At 40.9% G+C, this 22,787-nt stretch overlaps 3 protein-coding genes across 7 annotated transcripts in view; 1 reads left to right on the top strand and 2 right to left on the bottom strand.

The window, feature by feature from the left end:
* LOC105281985 overlaps nt 1-17,072 on the top strand; it is a 69,742-nt gene extending 52,670 nt beyond the window's left edge. The window contains exons 3-14 of one of the 2 annotated variants that reach the window (XM_011343592.3): nt 353-761; nt 1,782-3,227; nt 9,527-11,466; nt 11,589-11,800; nt 13,973-14,237; nt 14,365-14,586; nt 14,753-14,902; nt 14,985-15,092; nt 15,280-15,432; nt 15,511-15,627; nt 15,729-15,830; nt 15,922-17,072. In XM_011343592.3, coding sequence (XP_011341894.1) covers nt 353-761; nt 1,782-3,227; nt 9,527-11,466; nt 11,589-11,800; nt 13,973-14,237; nt 14,365-14,586; nt 14,753-14,902; nt 14,985-15,092; nt 15,280-15,432; nt 15,511-15,627; nt 15,729-15,830; nt 15,922-16,050 — 5,253 coding nt within the window. In that variant the 3' untranslated portion in view covers nt 16,051-17,072. Of the gene's footprint in view, nt 1-352; nt 762-1,781; nt 3,228-9,526; nt 11,467-11,588; nt 11,801-13,972; nt 14,238-14,364; nt 14,587-14,752; nt 14,903-14,984; nt 15,093-15,279; nt 15,433-15,510; nt 15,628-15,728 lie in introns of both variants that reach the window. The other variant, XM_011343591.3, reaches the window with a different exon arrangement.
* On the bottom strand, nt 16,990-20,200 carry LOC105281986 (dimethyladenosine transferase 1, mitochondrial). Its single transcript, XM_011343593.3, has 3 exons — nt 19,544-20,200; nt 19,172-19,325; nt 16,990-17,364 (listed from the first exon to the last, which is right to left on the bottom strand). Exons 1-3 carry the CDS (start codon nt 20,172-20,174, stop codon nt 17,103-17,105), a joined length of 1,047 nt encoding a protein of 348 aa, XP_011341895.1. The 5' UTR covers nt 20,175-20,200; the 3' UTR covers nt 16,990-17,102.
* Nucleotides 20,201-20,307: 107 nt separating this feature from the next.
* On the bottom strand, nt 20,308-21,318 carry LOC105281982 (cytochrome c oxidase assembly factor 3, mitochondrial). Of its 4 annotated transcripts, none has more exons than XM_020032491.2 (3): nt 21,215-21,318; nt 20,729-20,801; nt 20,308-20,637 (listed from the first exon to the last, which is right to left on the bottom strand). In XM_020032491.2, the coding sequence occupies exon 3, from the start codon at nt 20,609-20,611 to the stop codon at nt 20,357-20,359; it is 255 nt and encodes an 84-aa protein (XP_019888050.1). In that variant the 5' UTR covers nt 20,612-20,637; nt 20,729-20,801; nt 21,215-21,318; the 3' UTR covers nt 20,308-20,356. The 4 variants fall into 4 exon arrangements, with proteins under 4 accessions (XP_019888050.1, XP_011341889.1, XP_026826976.1 ...); XM_011343587.2 differs by having other exon boundaries at nt 20,709-20,801; nt 21,215-21,317; XM_026971175.1 differs by lacking the exon at nt 21,215-21,318 and adding an exon at nt 21,049-21,204.
* Nucleotides 21,319-22,787: the final 1,469 nt, after the last annotated feature.

Genomic DNA, 22,787 nt, shown 5'->3' with positions numbered 1-22,787 from the left:
GGTAGTCACTTATCGCGCGAGAATACCGTAAATTATGTACACGACATACGCAGCAAATGTGTTCGGTCGTTTCATAGGATTTATTGCAAGATTTCTCTAACTGATTTCATCCTACCTAAAGTGGCTGAAGAAACCAATAATCTCGTCAAAAGGAACGCGTTGGAGCTGAAGAAAAAAAAATTAATTTGCAAGCTATCGCAATCGTATTAATATCAATGTGTCCCGCAACGTTGATACAAACGTGGAAGTTTTAACGTGATAAATATGATTAATGCTGCTCGATCGACCTGACCCTTCATCCATCATCTCTCGCGCATCATGCTAAATTACCTTCTCCCTTGACTGATTGCAGAGCTACGACACCCTGAGCAAGGGCAAGAAATCTTGGAGCGTGCGGCTGGGTTTGTCGCGGCAGCATCAGAATCCCGGCGATGACCCCAGCAGGAACGGGTGGTGCACCATAAGTGGCGGCAGCGTGCTCTCCCGCCAAATGGTCTATAGTGGCGATCCGTGGCTGTATGGCACGGTCAGGTCATCGAGGCCCGCGAGTCTTGGTCACGACCCGCCGCGACCCTTCCTGACGCCGCCACCCCCGGGCGTGACGCCGCTGCTCGTGGTATGTTCCTGTCCGGAGTTCCTCGCCGGCACCGTCAGGAAGCTCGGCAGCTGTCGCAAGTGCGGCGGCCACCGGGTGGCCGGGCTGCCCCTCGGCGGAACTTGCCGGCTACCACCGTCCTCGCGATCTCGGCCGAGCCTCGCCGGTGAGTAATAAAACCACGTCCTCTTCCTCCCTCGTTTATTTTACGTCCGCTTTAAACGCGTTCTCGGATGTTGCATGTGGCAGGACTATTCCAGGATGTTCCTCTCTCGCGCATGATGTTTATCTCGCGTCCTTAGTCCGTTTACGAACGCCATTTCTCGATACTTTTACGATACGGTGGGAGGGGTGGCTTTTTACGGCATGCGATTCCAAGATAAGCGGGAGAAAGGTATCTATAGAGCGGAACCTGCTATCCTCGTGAAATATGAGGGTGTCGGCTCGAAGCACGCGAGATAAGCGAGGGTGGGACGTAGGAGCTCCTGCCGGCGAACGTGCCGCCGATGATGTTTATGCTCTAATTGCGCCCGTTTCGTATTAGAGATTTTCTCCTCGTTCGCGTTCGAGATAGCGTGCATGCGGCGAAGCGCAGAAAGTTCTCGGCCGCGGGCTAGACAGTTGGATTTTACTCACAATCAGCGGTGATGTTCTCGCGCGTACCCACTTTAGTTTGCATCTAAATCGTTTTCGAGCGCACTCGCGGCGGTTTGTTTGCTCAGCCGCTCGAGTCCCGCTGCCCGCACTCTAAACGATTGCTTCGCGATTCGTTAGAAATGTAGAGTAGCGATGCTCCGATTAGACACTTGATACTTTACACGCGGATGCACTTTGCGATGGTAATCGGGGTTACTCGCGCCTTATCGACGTGAAACGTCGCAAACGTGGATCTGTTATCAGATTAGCCTTGTATCTTTTGTATTGATAGTATCTAATGAAAAATCGATAGCTATTAAATATTAAATTGATATCGATATAATTATTATTTTTAATATAATTATTATAATTATTTTTTATAATTATAAGTAATTATCAAATCTACTATGTAATATATATTTCGAATAATGTTTAGTTACGATTTAAATTATTTGTAATTTCTCGATACACTATTGATTCACATTAGGCATTAAAAATATGAAAGTTTAGTCTATGAACAAACAATACAGCGAACAAAATTATTTATCAGGCATCCTAAGGGCTTCGATCGATGATCCGTATGATCAGATGCGACGAAACCGGCTGGTGGAGCCGAGATCGCGGGCGCGCAGCATCTCACCGCATCGATCGACCTCGCAGCGAGATTCCAGGAGCCAGAGCGTAGCCGCGCGAGCTGCCGTAAAAGAGCGGAAGGGTCCGATCGAGGGCACGACATCGTCGTCGTCGTCGTCGCGGTCCGAATGGTTCGACAAAGAGCCAAGCGTGGTTACCGGTTACGACGATCGCAAATCGCGACCTGGTTTTACCAGCGCCGCTGGCGGCGGCGCGTCTTCGGATGATTGGTTGAAGCTGGAAGAGGCCTCGGAGAACCACTCGCGAATTCATTCCGCCGCGACGACGTCCGCGAGACTCGCCCACGTTCCAAAGAAGCCGCCGAGGGAGACGAGTCAGAGGAGGGCCAGTCAGGGCGACTGGAAGAACGGCACGACGCCGCAGTCGAAGGGTCAACCGGATTCGCGAAAGAGCATTCTCGAGTGCGACGTGAATCCGTACCTCTTGCTGAAGAAGCAGAAGGACGAGGATGATTTGAGCGACGATCTGTCGGACAACGCGCTGGAGCAGGACGATCTCAGGACAACGGCATCGTCCAGTTTGTTCGACCCGTCGAAGGTAAAGTCGATTGAGAGGATACCGAACAGGAGCGCTGTGGCGGCGATTGGCGGTCAGCGGATCAGAGTGTTCAACGAGAGGCCCAGGGAGATCTCAGACGACGACGACGATGTACCACCACCGGTTACGAGAATCCCGATACCGAAGGTGTCACCGAAAAGACCGCCTAGACGACTGAAGGAGGCCCGGCAAACGTTGAAGAGCATCCTAAAGCGCGGCCGAGTAAGCGAGAGCAAGAGGAAGAACGTGCTGTTCAATGTCGACAACGTGATATTCGCACCTGAGAAACCGTCCGAGGCGACGCGATTGTCGTGGAGCAGAATTGGTAGAATCGCCAACTGCGGCAAGGAGAAGAGGGACAACAGTCCAGAACCTGAGGAAAAAGAAGCACCAATCGTACCGCAGGAACAGCAGGAGAAACACAATTTCATCACAATCCCAAACATCAAGGACCCGAAGGTCGATAGGATCAGGTTCCAGGAACCGAGAATCGTGCCGGAAGTGAAGAAGACTGCACCGCCTGGTCCCGACAGGATCAAGATAGACAAATTCGTTCCATCCAGGAAGCTCGATCGGCCAATAGCGTCGAAGAAACGGGTGGAGATCCGTGAATCGCGATCTTCGTTCGAGAACGCGCTCTCCTCTTCGGAGATTGACGTTCCCAAAGAAGAGGAAAGAATAATACCGGAAGAGAGGACGATTAGGTCCGAAGACGAGACGGAGCTGGAGATCGAGATCGAAGAGTTGAAGGACCGTCTGCCTGGCATCGCGGTGGACGAAAAGGATCTGATCTTAAAGTCCGAAGGTGAGTACTCCGAATCAAATTCTTAATTACGATTGCACACCTCCGATTACAGGTTGATCAATTCGAATCGTTAATAGATTGTTGACTGGTGTTATCTCGTAGCTCTGCTGTTATATTAATAAATCGTGCATTGCATTATATCAAATGAAAGAACAGAATGAAGACTCATTTCCGGGAATAAAATATCATTTAGTCTTTGGAATGTTGTGCATGTTATTATTAAATTATAAATAACGCATTTATGCGCGCTCTTAGAACAGTATTAGTGACTATCAGTATACAGTAAGTACATTAATTTATCTAGTGCCATAGCCGTGAGCAATCCATTGATAATATTGATGACTATTTCGCCTCCAGGAACTTGGTCATCTAAGGATTAAGTTTGCGGAAATTGCCGGCTAAAAGTACAGTGCGGCTATTTCGTATCGTGGACAAGGATCTGCGTTTATCGCAGATCGATAATCTCGCGTCGGTTCATCAGTGCTTATCGTGTTATCATTGCCGCTTACGATCCTCCTCTCCTCCGGCCATTATGCTAATACGCGTGATTAATGAGCCGTTGAGGTTGACGCGATTTATCGGGCTCTCCTTGAACTTTCGAAAACAATTACACGTTCAAGGATAACGGCTCGTGCTTGTTCATATTTTTCCTAACGGTACACAATTTTCTTCTTGGAAGCTTTTAAAGATCGACGAATTAATTGACGAATGATTCTGAGAACAATAATTCCGGCGCCATTCTCTTTGAGAAAATACGGAGAAAATATGGATAATAAATATAAGGATTCTTTTGTATTTGCGCAGATAATAGTCCTGTAGTCCTTGTCAACCATGTGGGTTACCATAAATGTTTACCGCGCGCAAAGTTTCACGAGTTAATATGAAAGAGAATTAACGCCAAACGTGGAGGCTGGAAGGCGCGGTTCAAATCCGCGGATAACTGTCCTTAAGATGGCTTTGCTGATGACAAGAGGAGAAAGGTTGGCTGATCCTGACGACCCTGAGCCTTATCTTCAGGCCATTTGGTCCAGGTTCTCAAAAGAGTTGCGTGAGTTGCGACTGGAGCAGTCGAAAGTGTATAAGGTCAGGGTTGTGGCTGGCCGCGCAAGCTGACAAATTATCTTGATTATCCCAAAGACACATTTTGCATTAGTAGCTTTAGTTAGCGGTTGCATGTATGAAAGAAACTGCTACGCCTTGTCTCATACACAAAAGAATAATGTCTTCTTTAAGAGTTATACCATCGTAGGAATTTATTAACGGCCGTAAAACTCGCGTTGATTTATTTTTACTCTTTCTTGTGACAGATCGCCAGATTAAAATCAACATTTTTTACCGAAGAAGACAAGTCTGTTGCGCGTCGCAACAGTGATGTGGAACCACTGTCTATTCACTTTGTCCTCGGGATAATACGACACATCGAGTATTTATATAACTTTTATCGAAAGATATCGGTTTTTTTTTAAATTATTCAAGCAATGTTGTCATAAATTATTTGCGAGATATTACCCGGAGGCGGCATTGTACTGCAAGTACTTGCGTTTTCATGAGGAAAGAGGAAAAGGTCGCGAAAGTGGACGCGTGGGAAAGGTACGAAACGATCGGGGACAATGCGAGCGGTCGTCGACCTTATACGGAACGACGTGTACATATTTATCAGTGGCTTGCCGCCGTATCGTGAATGCTTTGTCGAGAAGAGAAGGAATAGTTACATATTACTTCCACTGTGACGGGGCGTTCGATTCGATCCCTGGTGTCTATCTTTTTTTTGGAAAGACGCACGTATTGTGTCAGATTGCGTTTGCGATTATATAATTTATTTAAAAAAGAAGAATAATTTTTCTAATTTTTCTACCGCGCCTCGGAAGGAGGAGGGGGTAGTCGGATCTATAATATCTAAAAAGGACCTCGTAATCGCCTGATGTTACGGCGTGACGTGCGGATTCGAGAATGTGGAACTCGCGGTGCCAATTGAGTCTGCACGTGGACGCGAGATAAGATGTGACGGGAAAATCGTGCGAATTAACTTGGATGATTGGCCGTAACATCGGAGCGCTGAAACGCGCCGATGCCGATGCCGATTTGTACGCAGCTCGTTTAGGTACCGGTCCCGGCTGGAAAAATGGCAATTGCGCGATTCCGTTCTATTAATAGGATACGCGCGTGTTAACGATCGTCGTACGGCCCTCCACGTATGTCACGTTAATTGGTATCGAGACTAATTAATATTCCGCGTGCGACCTCCGCCGCTCGTCATAAATCACGCGTACGCTGTTATTAATAGCAGTTATAGTAATGGCAGCCGGCTCGTAGCAAAATACTTATTAACAGAATGTTAAATGTTACAGTGAAATAATAATAATAATAATCGCAAGAAGAGAACGGCGCGTTAAATGGTGCTTTGCGCCAATACAGTTTCGAAGAGCGATATAATAATATTTGCTCGCGATATGCCGAGCGATCGAGGCGAGTTACTATGTAGTCCAGCGGTTATGCTTCAATAATCGAGCACGGCAGTAAAGTTTGCGTCAGGATAGTTCTGCCAGTTTCTTGCGGACTCGTCGAAAATCGTTTATTTTACAACGAGGCTGGGAAACGGAATATCGACGTTGATCGGTTAACGTTGATCCGGCTGCACTGTGAGACGCGCCCGTGAAACTTTACGCTCGCGGCGCATTATGCGGGTATATAACGGAAAATAAAACGTATCGCGCCCACGGTGACTTCCGGTGATCGTGTTTCCGGTGTAAATGCACCGCGCCGACCGCGACGGCGTTGGATAACCGCAGGCGGTGGACACGGCGTCGAAACACCTAGTGGGCGACGTGATTTTCTTGCACATTCGTTACATCCGCCTTCTTGTTTACAGCTCACCTACACACATGTTTAATTATTGGTCCTAAGAAAAAAACGCAACAATTTATTACATATAATTAATCATTCAAATCGTAAACGTTTTTTAGAGTCATCCACAAATCAATTATCTGATGTAAATTGGAGATGTAATCAATATTTAAAATCTCGGAAAAAATTCACATGAATGTATTTACTATTATTTTAAAAAATTATAATTATATTAAATAATTAATATTTAATAAGAAATTAATTATATTATATTTTAAGAAATAAATGAATTCTTTTTAGAGAGTCATCCACAAATCAATTATCTGTAAATTGGAGATGTAATCGATATCTAAATCTCGGGAAAAATTCGTGAATGTGTTTATTACTATTTTAAGAAATAAATAAATTTCGCTATTAATATCGTGCTACTCAGTTTTGCATTTAATGCCGACACTCGATGCATATTTTAGTGACTCTAAAGATAAACGTATTTCTATTCGTCGCTCTATACATCTACTCCTATTCTTTCTCCATGGTGTTTTAATTAGCTACTCCCGAACAATCTACTTTCTAAGCTCAGGCACGAGCGAGCGCGACGCGTCCGAATTATAAAATCTAAACGCCGATTTCTTTTTCCACAAGCGCGAATCTTTTTACGCCCGTTTCTCCTCACCGCGTAGAACGATGCTCGTGCGCTCGCGCGATGCATATCGTGAATCATTTTCGATCAGTTTCGCATTCTCTGCAGGTTGCACCTGCGATAATATTATACACGTGTAATGCAACACCTTTCGCTACGCTCTTTTCACTTTGAAAATTAATAAGCACTTTGTCCTTATCATTAATTAATCGAACAATCGAATGTAATATTAAACACGGTCTTTCTTCCCAGTAGCTAAAAAAAATAATCAAATCGGGATGTAGCGGACAAGGGGAAACATTTTCGCATGTACGGCATGTTGCACTTGGACATTTTACAAAACTTCCGTATAATATAACGCGATATACGACCGTGCATAAATCAACGAGAGGGATGTACGGGGACGCTTTCTCACGAGTATTTGGAGAATTTTCCAAAGACGTCATCGATCACGCGCACGCAGGACGCAGCGCGTTGGCCACGTGCTGCATCCGTAATGTATGCACCTGATCGGGCACCTCGTTGGGAACCTTGGCTCTTTCGCGCCGCCGTTGTTTACCCATGAGTCCCATAAATCATCGAGTCGTTCCCTTGATCCGCGCGCAGTCCACAGCCGTGTAATTATGCTTTTTAGAGATCTCTCACGTTTTCACTCGCTCACGCTGACGCGACGACGAGCAGCAGAGCGGCACTCGCACCTGTGGCACAGCTCGATCATCCTTTTTCAACATCGCGGCGTCATTCACGGTCCGTGCATCATCAGCGATTCTTCCTTCGCCCGTCATTTTGCGCGCGGTTGGCATAAATTCTCTCGCGAACGAGGAACGTCGTCGCTCATCGTCCGGCTCGCGCTTTTCTTTTCGCCGAGGCGTGGAACGAGCGGTTCGTTGTCTACGATCTTTCGGTGCGACGCTCCTTTAAGCGTGGCGCACCTTTCTCTCTTTGTACGCCACTCCTGAAGTTTTTTTTTCATTTTGCTTCATTGTTTGCATTTCCTATACGCAATACGAGCACGCGCAAACGCTCCTTCTGCGAGCGCCCCTTATTTGCCGGATGAATGTTCGAAACTCAGTGAAAGATGCGTGTGAACATTACCACCTTTTTCCGTGTCTCTCAATAGCGAATCCCAAGCGGAATTTTAAATGCCGCGTTTTATTGTCGTGCGTTTGTAGCGAAACGTTTCCCGCGATTTTACGTTTGGCTTGGAATGGCAGAGACTACTTACAAAGATTTCCTATTTTATATTTAATTTAATTTAATTTATATTTATAATTTATTTTATATTTAATTTAATTTTTTATTCTTGCGATATTTTGCGAAGATGCAAAAATTGTTGTTTCACATTCTTGTCGCTTTGGTAACTGATAACCAGCAGCGTAGCTACATCCTCTCATCAAAGAAAGCTCATCAAGCGCGGCCCAACGTTTAAAGTATCGCAAAAACCTCGCAGCAGCAGTAGCAGTAGCTTATCTCTTCTTTTTCTTCTTCGTGCGTGAGATTGATCCAAGTCATAAAGTCATAAACGAGGCGGATCGGCGATTTGCGCAATCACTCTCTGCGGCCAGGTAATCGCACGCGTCTCAGAAATTCCTGGCAGCCGCATAAAGTGGAGCAGTCGTGGAAAAACCGTTGAATTTTCTCGCGGCGAGAAATTCCAATTCTCGTTCGCTCGCGAGCCACCAAAGACCCGTGCACTTTCACCGATCGTTAGAGATGCGTATCGAAGCGATCGAGAAAAGACTCTCGATAAGGGGCTCTGGTTTTACATTAACTTCGCCACAGAAAACTGAGAGTGTCGCAAAAAATTAATAGCGAGTTGAAATCGCTTACAAGTGTATTGCTGTTAAAATATAATTGTTGAAAAGCTTGGTTTGTTTGTTAAATATTATTGAAGAAAATATATATAGAAAATTCCACTTTTATAAAAAAGATAAAATTCTTGTTTCGCAAAAAGGAGGGAAACGCATTTATTTATTAACAACGTAATGAAACGTAAAGAAGATCTCGAAGCTCTCGAACGTAAACTTAACTAGTATAAATTGTTTGCTGTTTTATAGCTCAAAGCTATTATTTCAGAATTGTTATTGTAGGCGTGGTACGTTTATTCAGCTTCGTTAAACCTTGTAAGTAGATTATAAAGTGATCCACTGAGTTGAGGAGATAATCTGTTGCGTGTTTCATTGGAAATCGTGTAATCTTGATGGCTGATTTGCAACAGAATGATACTTAATCTGATTTCATAACCGCAAGTAATATGCTATTAAGGTAGTTTCGACTGGTGACACAGGAAGCCGACTTATATTTTTCTTAAATTAACTATCTGGAAATAAGAACGGAAATACATACCGTTTTAGTATTCTCCTAATTATTCCACTTTTTTATACGTCGGTATATCAACTGTTCGTATGTATATTAATATGTATGAGACGACATATTAATAATATGACATACGATTTGCGCGAAAGTAATTGACTAGTAGAATTTTTGCGCTTCATATTTCATGTGACATATCAAAAATTATTATAGTCTTTTATAGTCAACTATCGATATACAGTCTTTTACATTTAACGTTTAACAAATTTCTATCTTTGTATTATATTCTAAATTTATCTCTATTTAATTCTATACTGAAAAATGTTTCTTAAAACATACAATGATGTATATCCTTCGCTTAACAATTTTTAAATAATTAATCACAATATTGCTAAAAAATAATTTAAAAATACGTGTGCATCATTGAGCTAAAATTTTATATTATTTCATGCATTTATTTTTTTTATAAATTTAATCTTTTACGATCGTTGTGTGTCTACAGAGAACTCGAGAAAATCCTTCTTAACGCGAAGCCAAAGCGACCGGTCGTTCAGCAGACCAGAGGTATCGGCAAGCAATGTATTGTTCTCAGACACAATGCGTCTCAGCCTCAGCAAAAAGATCAAGGAGCCGCAGTCATCGACCATTGATACGCTCACATGCGCAATTTCGCACGAGGCCGCCGACGAGGAAAGCCCAAAAGGAAAGGGCGGGACAGAGGAACGTGAAGAAGAAGTTAGAGTCTGCGACGAACTTAAGAAACCCGGCTGCGAGGTCGAGGCGAACAAGGACGTTAGGAAGATCCCCGAGAAGATCACCGATAACGGCTTTCAGAAGGAGGCCGAGTCGCCGCCAGATGCACGTAGCGATATTTCTGACACGAGCAACGAGCATTTCCGTATGATGAGACCTACGAACTGGTCCCCACCGCCCGGCAGGCAAAGGCATCGCTTCAAGATCGGCGATTCAGATCTGGATAACAATTCGATCAGAGATCATCGAAGAACGATCTCATCGGCGTCGACGGCATCGTGGAACTCGACGAGCTCGTACGGATCCTCGAAGATCGAGATTAACTCACCCGAGAGTAACATTTGCAAGATCACGGTGAGCCCGCGCTCGTCGCCACTGGTCCATCGGTTGCAGATTGGTCCGAATTCTGGTCCGAAAGGTACCAGAAGAACATCCATCCTAATCAATGGCGATCACAGTATCAGCCCGGAATCAGCGCCCGGCAACAAGGTGACCATCAGCGTTGGCGGAGAAGATAGCGTGTGCAATCCAACAGTGATCTCCGTGAACTCGGAGAATCCGCCAAAGATCCAGAGCTCCGTCGAGAATCGCACTCTAGTTATACTCGAGAATTACAGGTCAAACATCGTGGTCGAGTCAGCGAGCGACGATTCACGTTCTAAGAAAGTCGGAAAAGGCAGTCGTGTTGAGGATAATGAGGTAAATCTGAAGACGAACGGCGAAGCGTCACCCAGCGAGGAAACCTCAACTTACCAACACATGGAGCTGACGAACCCCGAAAAGCAGAAGAGATTGAGTGTCGAGTTTAAACCTTCCAACGCTAATCAGTCCCCGAGGTACTACGCGTCCGACGAGAGGTCGATTCGACCGGAATCGAAAGCACGATTGAAGGACATCGAAGGTTCCTTCAAATTGCCCGGCCTGTCGAAGGAAGCGCTGATCTCGAAGCTACTTGAGGATTCCCTGCGAAAAGCTCGCGAGAATGGTGAAATTCTCGATGAGGACAGCGGCCAGGCTATTCTGAAGATCCTGAAGCAGAGCTTGTTGAAGAGCAAGGAGTACGAGAGCTCCGAGTCCACCATCGACGCCAACTACTCGCGATCGTCCAGTCTGAACTCAGACGGCGACTTTGTCTCGACGAATCTATTCCTCGAGGAAAATCCTTACGAGGTGATCAAGGAACCGATCTACGAGGAGATACCGGACGAACCGCCACCATTACCCCTGAGCCCGCCACCCACAGAGGATTACATCAAGGACAGGATCTATTTCGGTGACGTCGAGTATTACAAAAAAGTCGCGCCGGGTCAGTTCCTCGGTCCCTTTCTGTCCGAGGAGGTCTTCAAGAAGTCCAACTCGGAAGACTTGGCCGAAACTTACTTATCTAAGAGTCCCGAGGACTTCTTCAAGAAGATGTCGACCTCGCCCGAGGATGAGAATAGCATCTCCACCAAGTTCGAGTTGCTGAATTTCCTGATGGACTCTAAAGAACGCGCGCGTCCTACGGAGGAGGACGAGGACGAGGACGAGGACGAAGAGGATGACGCTGAGGGAGACCTGGAGGCTCTGTACGAGCAAAAGGAAACTAGCCTCGGCGATCTCAGTTCTAAGAGCTCGCAGATCTCTAACGTATCCGACAGCAGCGAAGAGTGCAATATTATCCTGACAAACTCGCCGGAGACGTTAAAGGTGAGTTTCGAGCCTTGATTGGCAAACAAAATTCGAGTGAATTTTCCAGAAATGCCAAAAAATTTATACAAAATTTTGTTGTTTTACGAAATTCTAATCAGGTTGTTCTATTGTCTTCGCAGTCGAGAACGGTCGACATAGAAAGAACCGATAGTGGAGTAGGTTCTGAAAGCAGTCAAGCCAGCAGCACTCGCGGTGTTGCGAGACGATGGAGAACGGGAAACGTTTCCTCTGGTCCGGGAAGCCTCCTGGGCGGAATGCCGCAAGTAATTTCCGGCGCCACAAAGCTGTGCGAGGATTGCGAACAGCGACTGGATCCTTTGATAACGGACAGGTAGACCGTAAGATTACAAATCAGAACCGTTATACCGTCAAATGTGTTGCCAATACGTTATTACGGGACAATGTATCTTGATGCTTCGCATTTTCGTCGTCAAATATAAATATTGATCTCGGTAATTTCGGGATAGATATGGCCATATGGGAGAAATGACCAACCACTCTAATTTTGTTACTGATCACACAGCTGTGTTACCAGTTTGTGATAAGCTTTAATTGCGTTTGCAACAAGAAAGAGATGCAAAGAGGTTTAATGTTTTGCAGAAAAACATCATAATTGTGAAAATATTTCCATTTAAACTTTACTGCTTGCTGAAAATGTTTTCGGCCACTATTTCCGCATAAGTATCAGAAATACCTGACTTGAATTAATAGAAACCAAGAGTCTAGGCTTACTTAGAGCTCTTCTTGTATAGCTGATGTTGTACAGTTTCCATTCGTGCCCGCCATGTTTTATGAGGTGCTATAATCATCTCTCTTGAGTAATCGGGAGAGGTGGCCATAGCAACTCCGGAATAGTTGATCATCCATGGAATTATTATTATTATACTTTTCTATAAAATTTCTCTTCTTTTCAAATTCCGAACAGATACATACCTAAAGCGGGTAATACCCGTAGAAGATGAAAAAAAAAGATATTATTAACAACTTTTGAAAAACTCTTTTTTCTAAAATTATAAGAAGTGCACGTAGACCTAAATTTTTATTAATTTAATTAATTAATAAATTTTATTAATTTAAGTCTAGAATCATTTCTTTCCTCTCTTTTGTTTACTTTTGCGTTAATTTTAAACCTGGTTAATTAGCTTACTCTGTAGTCATCTCTCCCGGATACATAAGGATTGCCAAGATTACAAATTTTTTAAAAATTTTGTGAAAATATACATATATATATATTTTTATTCTAAAAACAGTGTTTCATGAAAGAAAACATTAAAATAATATTAGTCTATTTTTTTACATTTTTTCACTGAAAAAGATGTTTTCAAGTATGTTTATAAAAAAATTGTAGCCATTTATTCCGGAATCACTCTAATTGTACAATTTATTTAGAGACTATCATGTTATAAAGATATATTGGTTCCAACTCAGCGCATAAATACATAGGACGACTTACTTGAAAAATTGGCAGAAAAATGATATCAAAATTATTGCGTGTGATTAACGGTTCTACTTATCTCTCTCGTGTAACGCTATTCAACGTATGAATGATACATTGATGAACGATATCTTGGTTATACACTCTTGTATTTTAGCCTCGCATCTTTATAGCTTCATGTCCCGTTCGAGTCGCTAGACACAAAATGAACGCCAACAGGCGTTTCCTGAAACTTGTTTTTAATGCACACCGGCGTCCTAAATCGTGCGCTATTATCACTTCTAGCCGGATTCGCAGATAGCACTCGATGATCCGGAGAGAGGATATAACGGTCCATAATCCTCGCTAGAGCGTGTCTTCCATCGCGGCGGCCAAGTTTCGATCGTGAGAGATTCGGTTTACCGTGAGTTTCGCGCAGGATTCGCTCGATTTGTTTCCGAACTATAAAATCCACGAATAAAATGCGTTCCAGCCTTCCCAGCAGTAATCCCGAGGAACGAATGCCGTTTCGTTACGGTTACGAATTTTTAACAGCCGGAATCGTCCGTCAAAATAATCTGCGTTGATCGTCTCCCTGTGAGAAACTCTCCAGGGGGTGGAGAGTCCTCTTATATAAACTTATTTCGAAAAAGCTAATTGATTAAAGTTTTTTGTAAATTATCGAAGGAAACGAATGCAAACTGATGACATTTAGATATCTCGCATCTTATAATTTTCACGGCGATTAGATTACGCGACAAATACAGCGCACAGAAGCACGGTGGGCCCACTTTCTCTTGCTATCGATTTTATTTGCTCGAGAGCGAAAGTGTCGTTATCAAAGAGCGCAGTTGACGCTCGATGAATGGATAAATACAACATGCAGCTTGTATCTGGCAAGAGTCGCGCTGACAGTTGCTTTCATCTACGATCATAGATTCAAATTTGTAATGTTGCGCGAATTAGCGATTGCCATATTCGCATCCATTTTCATCCGACGTTAATAAACACTTTTTACGTAATATTCCAAATATTATCGCACGGTAAAGATTTTTAATTTAATTTATTTTAATTTACATTTTCTTCCAGCGGCGTGGTTTATGCGCCTTTCGTCTGCAGGAAGTGCTCGAAGAAGCGCGCGGAACGAAAAGAAATCATCACGGAAATCGTGGAAACCGAACAGAAGTACGGCCGAGATCTACAGATCATACTCGAAGAGTTTCATCGGCCGATGCTGAGAGCGGGCCTCCTCACGTCAGAACAGCTATCGGCGATCTTTCTGAACGTCGAGGAGCTGCTCGAACATAATCTGGCCTTAGCCGAGAAATTAAAGGACAACGTGGAATTCGCTCAGGTAAACAGTTCCCTGCGTGGAACGTTCAGTTTTAATTTTATCCGTAATTGCGAGTAATTCGTAAATGAGAGTAATCGAAGAGGTTTACATCGCGAAATGCCTAACATTGTTGTTTTTAATCGCGCAGGAATCCGGGGACGAGGATCTCCTGACAGTGGACGTGGGCAAGATATTTCTCGAGTCGGAGAGGATGCTCCACGCGTTCGAGAGCTACTGCACACGCCAGGGCAGCGCTAGTCTGTTATTGCAAAATTTAGAAAAGGAAAAGGAGCTTCTCCGCATCTTTCTCAGGGTCTCTCAAATGGAGAACACGGTTTTGCGTAGGATGAATCTGAACTCCTTTTTAATGGTAACGTCACATCACTCTCTTTAATCCTTTCCCAAATCTTTAAGCCTCTTAATCCTTTTAATTACATAAGAAAAAGAAGAAAAAAATACATCAAGAGTGAAAAAAATGTCTTATTTATAATGTGGATTTGGATTTTTTTATTTATAATTTGGATTATTTTGTGCAGGTTCCTGTTCAAAGAGTCACGAAGTATCCCCTGCTGCTTGCGCGTCTGCTCAAAGCAACACCTTCCGTCCGACCTGACATCCAGGAAGCGAAAAAGAGACTCAAACAGGCACAAACCAATATAGAGCTACACTTAGAACATATGAATGCTGTAAGCAAATTACATACCGCATGCATATCACAGTGTAGTACGCAGGCCATCTTACTCAAATAAAAATACTTTTCGTTAATAGGAGGCAAAGGACGTTACATCGACGAAATTATGGAGGAGAATATCAATCATTCAGAATGGAAGACGGTCCATTGGCGAACAGGACATGGTGAACATCAAGCTAAGAAAAGTACGTTATTTAACACAAAATTGGGTGTGTGCGCGCGTGCGCTATTTTTTATTTATATTATTTTTATAGTACATTTTTTATTATTATTTATTTTTATTATTCTTATTAATATTTTATATATTTATATTATTTTTAAATATTTCTTATCTTCAATATGTATATATTGTTAACGTAAATATCATGTCAGATGGCCGTCGAGATCCTGGAGTGGGCTCACGAGGAGGCCAGGTTTGTTCTTGAGGGACGTCTTCTGGTAGCACAGCCAACCGATAATAATTGGAGGCGCGGTCGAACGGTCAAACTCGCTCCTGTCACTGCCATGCTTGTTACAAACGGCAAAGTAAATTGTCATCAGTCTCTTCTAACATGTCGAATGAACTTACATTACATGCGAGACAAATAAAATTTCTATTTTCAGCCAAACGCCGAGTATCCCGAATTCAACGACGACTCGCTCTTTCCAAAACACATAGGCATCAAGGAAGCTACCCTACTCTTGGTCAAAGAGAAACTTGGACGATACTCATTGTTACGAGTGAGTCATCATGATTATTCCACGTTGCAATTTCCTCGTTACCGTACGATGATGCTAATCATCGCTCGAATCTGTATTTTTCATCATTATCATCATTTCAGGAGCCGTTATATCTTGATAAGTGCATAGTGTGTTGTGAAACGGATCTGGAAGATTATTTCGAAGTACAGGAATTGTCTTCCAAGGAGACGTTTATATTTAAGGTAAGGCGTGTCTGTATTGCTTATATATCTTCCAATCTTCGATCAAAGTTTAACGAATTGATATTGATTGGAATAAATTGGTGTGTTATAGGCAGAAGATGGCGCGAGGACGAAGCGTTGGTGCAGAACGTTACAGGCTCATGCACAATCCCTTGGTGCTTGGCGTAAACGTCGAGGGGCCCTTCCTAACATCATGATTTGCGGCGTAGCAAGGAATTAATCAAGTCTTAGATGTAATAGAACGCGATATTAGGTGATATTGAAGATATAGTATCCCGAACGGCGTGAACGAGATCCTAAGCGATTACATGATCTCCATTGATGTTAGTGATGATGATTAATGAAGAGAAGACACTGGACCAAAGGATTTCCTCGACTTATCGATACGTTGTCGACGAGTGATACGAAAGTCTAGTTCTTACCGGATTCAAGGCGTGAGGTCGCCCGTATTTGGTATTGTTACAGTACGTTGCAGAGACTTGCGTTTCCTACGTCACTGTAATTTGAATGTTACGCGGCGCGCCGAGTCGCGCATGCACGATTTCATCGATTCCTAATTATTAATAAATAATTTTAAATACATATTTCTAATATATATGCCTGCATAGGACTATTTAATATCTACGATTATATTCTTCAAAGACAAGCGACGAGTAGCTGTGATATCGACCGGTGTGTATTGGGTAATAGTTCTCTTTTCGCAAATCATTTCTGCGGATATTAATCTTACGGATATACTGATGTATATCTTATCCGTCTTACCTTCCATCTGCGATTTTTTTACCAGTATCGCGCGTTGCGGAAACGTCGAAAATAGGGTAGACTTTCTATTCTAGATTTGAGTAATAGGGTAATAGGGTTCGCAGACTAATAGTATCGAGGAAACAAGAGTATCAAGAATACAGGGTGCCGTATTGTGTAAACGGCGAATATTGACGTTTTGTAAAACTACGAAGGTATTCTTCCTTCTATCATTATTTTCCCATTTTCAAGATAATTAACAGTATTTTTACTATATCTAACACACACACACACACACACACACACACACACACACACACACACACACACACACACAAGCAAATTGTATATTGTATATTTTATTTAAGTGCTAAGCCATATATATCATACATGTATATAAATGTATATTATAACTCTCTCACAGTTCTAACTGAAGTTTATTGTAACAAATTAATCTACTGCATTACAATTCGCGATCTAATAAAGTCCGAAATACGATGCATTCGCGTGTATCTGAGTAAATTATCCCGGTCAGATATTTGTTTCTTCCGATACCTGCGCGCAGTCCTGAACCACGATATTCTTCGTCTGCGACAATGCCAACAATCGTCGAGATGCACGATAATTATACAAACCAATCTCCGGATGTTTCTCCACCAAGTATTTATAAGCGGTCGTCAGCCTGTCGACATCTTCCACGGTAAATTGCATGGGTCTCATCTTCGGATCCAAATCGGATAATTTATACATCATTAGAGACAATTCTTCGCGACAGTGTAACGGGAATAAGGTTCTGCAAAAAGGAAGATAGTACAAAACTTACTTGTAATTCTAATTGAAGCCTAAATACAGGGTGTTTCCTAAGTAAGTAGACAAACTTAAGGAGGATATTCCTTGGCTTATTTTAAGAAGAAAAGGTCATATAAACATATGTCCTAAACTGCTGTTTTCCAAAAAAAAGTACATCACTGTTTTCGTTCACTTTTCGTTTATTATAGAACAGTTTGTGTTATCGCAAATGAAACAAATGAAAAACAATAGTAACCAAAAAGAAAAATTATAACGAAAAAGAAAATAGTAACTAAAAAGAAAAATAATAACATCACAGTAACTGCTGAAAATGTCCACCTGCAGCCATGATACACGCCTCAACTCTCCTTTCCATTGATTGACGTACACGCTCAAAAATACCTGGAGTGTTACGTATTCTTTCACATCCATCTATTATGTGATTTCTGAGATCTTCTTCATTTTGAATAGGTGTAGCGTAAACTAAAGATTTAAGCTGTCCCCATAGAAAAAAATCTACTGGATTTAAGTCTGGGGATCTTGCAGGCCATAAATGGTTTGGTCTTTGAGTACCTCGACCGATCCATCGATTGGCAAACTTCCTGTTCAAAAATTGACGAACTGCTAAGCTAAAGTGGGGTGGAGCGCCATCATGCATAAACCACATTCTATTTCTGAGCATGAGTGGAATATCTTCCAAAGGTAGCTCATCTTCAAGAAAATGTAGATACGAAGCACCGTTAAGTCTCAAGGGAAGAAAGACAGGACCAATCAAAAAATCACCAATAATTCCCACCCATACATTAAATGCAAATTGAACCTGAAAGTGAGATTCTAATATTGCATGTGGGTTTTCATCACACCAAAGATGGTTATTATGGAAATTTACGATAGCGTTTCTCGAGAAATTAGCCACCATCCCCACTCCATTCCCACCGCTGTTGACTCGTACTGCAAAAGCACGCTATCCGAAAAGTGAACGAAAACAGTGATGTACTTTTTTTGGAAAACAAAGCAGTTTAGGACATATGTTTATATGACCTTTTCTTCTTAAAATAAGCCAAGGAATATCCTCCTTAAGTTTGTCTACTTATTTAGGAAACACCCTGTGTATATATATATATATATATATCGCCAGTAAATTATTTAAATAGCAAAACCTCTTTGTTATTGACCCAACTGACATAAACCAAACAATCAAATTATATGATAACCGACATAAACCAAATAACCAAATTATATGATTTCCACACTTGATAAGGACCAAAATTAATGGCTGAAACGTTTCGATTTATTTGATTTATGCCAGTTGGGTCAATAATAAAGATGTTTACTACTATTTACTTGTAATTTCACTTATACTTCCACGTTGTAACAGATAGATTAGAAGATAAATGAACTCAAAGTAACGAATCCTTCTTTATTAATGACCACAACTGGCAAATACAGAAAATAATCAATCACAACGTTTCGATCTTTATTTTAGGTCCTTTTCAAGTGATTAAATCATATAAAACGTTAAAGTCATTTTCTAAAAATAAATACATAAATTATACAAATTGGAATTATTTTTAAAGGACAGAATAAGAAACATTAGTTGATAAAGAAAAATTCACTGGTCGAAAATTAATTTTCTCATAAGAGAAAAATAAAGGGATTCTAATTCACTTGAAAAGGACCTAAAATAAAGGTCGAAACGTTGTGATTAATTATTTTCTGTATTTGCCAGTTGTGGTCATTAATAAAGAAGAATTCGTTACTTTGACATTTTACTGGCGACATAGCGAAGTTATTTATATAAATGAACTCACTCGATGCATCTTCTGCTGTACTTCTGCCTGAAACTGAACAGGTGCCTCGTAATCTTTTCGAAAAGCTTGAAGTCATGTCGCGTGCGTGGTTTGACCAATGGCGTGAATGACACCACGCCCACATCAACATCTGGTTTTGGAACAAAAGCTTTGCCTGCGAAATGTAATAATTCGAGGCGTCAATAAATATGGCTTTGACCTTGACATATATTATAGAGGTCACCTTGCTGACCTCCCTTCTGTGCAAGCCTTCTGTTAGCCGTCACTCGTTGTTTATTAAAAAGTTATTAACAAAAGAAGGTAAATAAGGTGAATGAAGGTTTACAAAAGGATTGATAATGAGAGAGAAGTGACGCGAGCTATTTCAATTACCAGGTATGATAAAACGAAGTACTGGGTACGTCCACGTTTGCGCCATTATAGACAGCCTGCATCGCTGTTCGCCTGCAACTGGAGCCACCAAACGTTCCGCCACTTCCTTTTGGAATGTCAGCGTCATTTGTGTCCTACCAAACGCCCACGGTCCTTGTTGTTCCGAAATTGCGTGCAACCACTTGACTATGAGATACGTCGATAGGCTGAAGGGTAAGTTGCCTATGAGGTAGATATTCGGAGATCTCTCACTCCAGTTTCTCTTCTCCTCCATTGGAAACAGACTCTCCATATTCGTTTTCAGGATATCGTCGTATATTACGTCCATATCTCCGTTTACCGCGCTAAACGAATCAGCTAGCATGTCTAAAGTCGGCTCAAACCTACGGTCCTTCTCCACGACTACTACTCGTTTAGGAGCCTGTTTTAGGATGGATCGAGTTAATCCACCTGGGCCAGGGCCAACCTCCAGTACATGGGCTCCGGCGAAGTTTCCCGCTTTCTTTATGATCTTGTCGCACAAGTTCTGATCCATCAGAAAATTTTGTGACAAACGTTTAATGGCGTTCAAGTGATATAGCTTCAATATATCTCGGATCGATGGGAGCGGTGGCAATCTCAGAGAAGACATCTTCGGATTCGCTAGTATGCTTCGCGTTATTGTGAACGGACAGGCTCGTGAAGTGAGTGATTATAATGTTTAACTCTCCGGAAACAATCGAACTATTATCTATTAAAATATATATCGCACAAATGAGTTTTTAATACAACAAACTATAATCTTCTTTATTTAAACTTCCATCGGAAATTCTCTCATGCAGTCTTCTCAATCGTTTTCTGCGGCACTTCAAAATCATCGAGGAACTTTTCCTGCTTGACTGCATACATCGTGTAAACATAAATGCTAAGAGCTGTAAGGCCTAAAACGATCCCGCTAATCCTATTACGTTTACGATAAATCTGTACTCTCTTTGCTCTCTCCAAGTTATGCTCCTCCAGGCGTTTCATGTAAACCACGTCTGTGGACTTGAGTCTCCCCGCATCTTTTACGACATCAACTTTTGGCATATATTCCGCTTGTTCAAGTCGATTATCTGTGGACAAAATTATTAATGTTGAATGTGTCAAAAAAAGTTGGACAATACTTTCAATTTAAATCATTCACCAGGTCCCATTTTCACACACCAGTAGTCTTGATTACTATCAATACCGTTTCCTCTCTCTGGTTACAGCTTGAGCCCTGCGCTCTCTTCAAGAACTATTTAACAGAAAAACAAAATTATTTTATTTTAAAAGTTAGAAAGTTTTCTAACGTCTCACTATCTGAACGTCTGAACATCAAGATGATTGCCAGAATTGATCGATGAATAAATGACTAAAATATTAGCAATTAAAATTATTTTATGTTCAAACATTTTTTCCTTATAAACTAATTCCTTCTCATAAGGAAGGATTGAACTTGTAATTAAAAATGAAATATGTAGATTTTAAACTCCAAAACTCACCAAAATTCTTTTAGCTCGAGATAAGAACTATAAGGTTAAGTTTCGCATAGCATTCTATTAACACATGTTTTACATGTATATCAAAGTTATTTGATAATATTAATTATATGATATTTTATAAATTTTTTTATGTAATATAAGATTAAAATTTATAATGTATACGTACGACTAAAAACTACGTTTCAGACTTCTTGCGTTGCAGAATTACTCGCAATTCGACACAGTGATGCCACTACACGATGGTAGAGGAAAAACGAGAGTGGTACGCGGACAATCTAGTAACTTTCACAAACACATTCTGATTCGCTTTTAGATTTACTTTCAGCCAATAAAAAAGATTGAATCGCGTGAACTAGCTTACATATGGCTGCCGTACAAGTGCTTCAAAAAAAGAAAGATTTTCCATGTTAGTTCTTTTGTCACTTCAAGTTTTGAATGCTTTTGAACATGAAAAAATTACTATTTATAATTTAAAAATACTAAAAAATGATTAAAAGCTACTATTTACATTTTTTAACTATTCAAACACAATTCTTATTAAAAAAATTGATGCCTTTTGTATTATGTGTGCAAATTAATTCGATGTTTTTTTGATGAAATTGAGTCTTTATTTACTTTTTTTTTCGCAAGACAACTTGTCAGGTACCCATTATATAAGAAAAAATATTAAAAAATGAAAATGATGAATATTTCGAAAATTGACATGCTATTTATTTATTATTATTATTTATTATCCTTTTTTTGTAAAGGCTTAATTTCTTAAGAACACGCACCGGATTAATTTGCGCATCTAATATATTGCTTCCATTTCCTAAGCACCTTTAAATTAATATTTTAAGCTTGAGTTTTTAACAAATTTAAATATATACAATTTTTTTAATGTAAAATAAAACACTGCATTTTGATATATCTTAGATAATTCTGCGGATAGTTTTTAAATTATTTTCTCAGAACTATATCTATGTGAAAATATAATAACGTTCTATTTAAGGAGAAATTTTCGAAAAGTTGAACGAAAGAGGTCAAAGTAATATTGCGAATAAATCATAAAAAGTGAGAAATAAAATTTCAAACTTTCACTCGATTTTTCACTCGCGTTTAAATGACGCTTGTGTTATTAAATTAAGAGAAAAATTGATATTCGTCACATTTGATAAAATGATATTTATTTCTTTTCATAAACGTTCTCACAATTCTAAAGAAACAATTTCTGTTTGATCCATTTACATGGCATTGTGTAAAAATGTTTTATTGGATTGACCGGAAAGTTCATGCCCTCACAGCACCAAACATTGCAATAAGATTATAGGGAGATTACAACCTTACATACTTAATAATTAATGTTACTGGTATATGCCACTAACCTTACAATATAATCTTACATTATAATATTGTCAGAAGATTAATGAAATCTTATTTCAATATTTCAGTAATCTTACGTGCAATCTCATTTTTCGCGTATGCTGAAAAACATTTTATACAAAACTATTTATAATAATCATGTTACTCGTATATACCACTATAACTTTATAATATAATCTTACGTTATAATATATTGTCGGTAGATTACTGAAACCTTATTTCAATATTTCAGTAATCTTACACACAATTATCTAATTTTTCGCGTATATTAAAAATACATCCCAGGCAGCACATGTTAGCCTAATATATGTTTCTTAGACGTATCTAATGTCTAAGAAACATAAAGTACCATTTAAGAAACGGTTGAAATAGAAACC

Source organism: Ooceraea biroi, chromosome 7 (assembly GCF_003672135.1).
Source record: "Ooceraea biroi isolate clonal line C1 chromosome 7, Obir_v5.4, whole genome shotgun sequence".
In the NCBI taxonomy this organism is placed as follows: Eukaryota; Metazoa; Arthropoda; class Insecta; order Hymenoptera; family Formicidae; genus Ooceraea; species Ooceraea biroi.
Note: the sequence above shows the minus strand (reverse complement) of the source record. Positions and strands in the feature narration are given on the sequence as shown.

Excerpts from the sequence above, each read along its gene's own strand:
- LOC105281986 (XM_011343593.3), bottom strand. The coding sequence starts at position 20,174 with ATGTCTTCTCTGAGATTGCCACCGCTCCCATCGATCCGAGATATATTG. Across the intron at positions 19,326-19,543 it reads ACTTCGTTTTATCATACCTG|GCAAAGCTTTTGTTCCAAAA; the intron begins GTAATTGAAATA and ends TACATTTCGCAG. Across the intron at positions 17,365-19,171 it reads TACAGCAGAAGATGCATCGA|AACCTTATTCCCGTTACACT; the intron begins GTGAGTTCATTT and ends TCCTTTTTGCAG.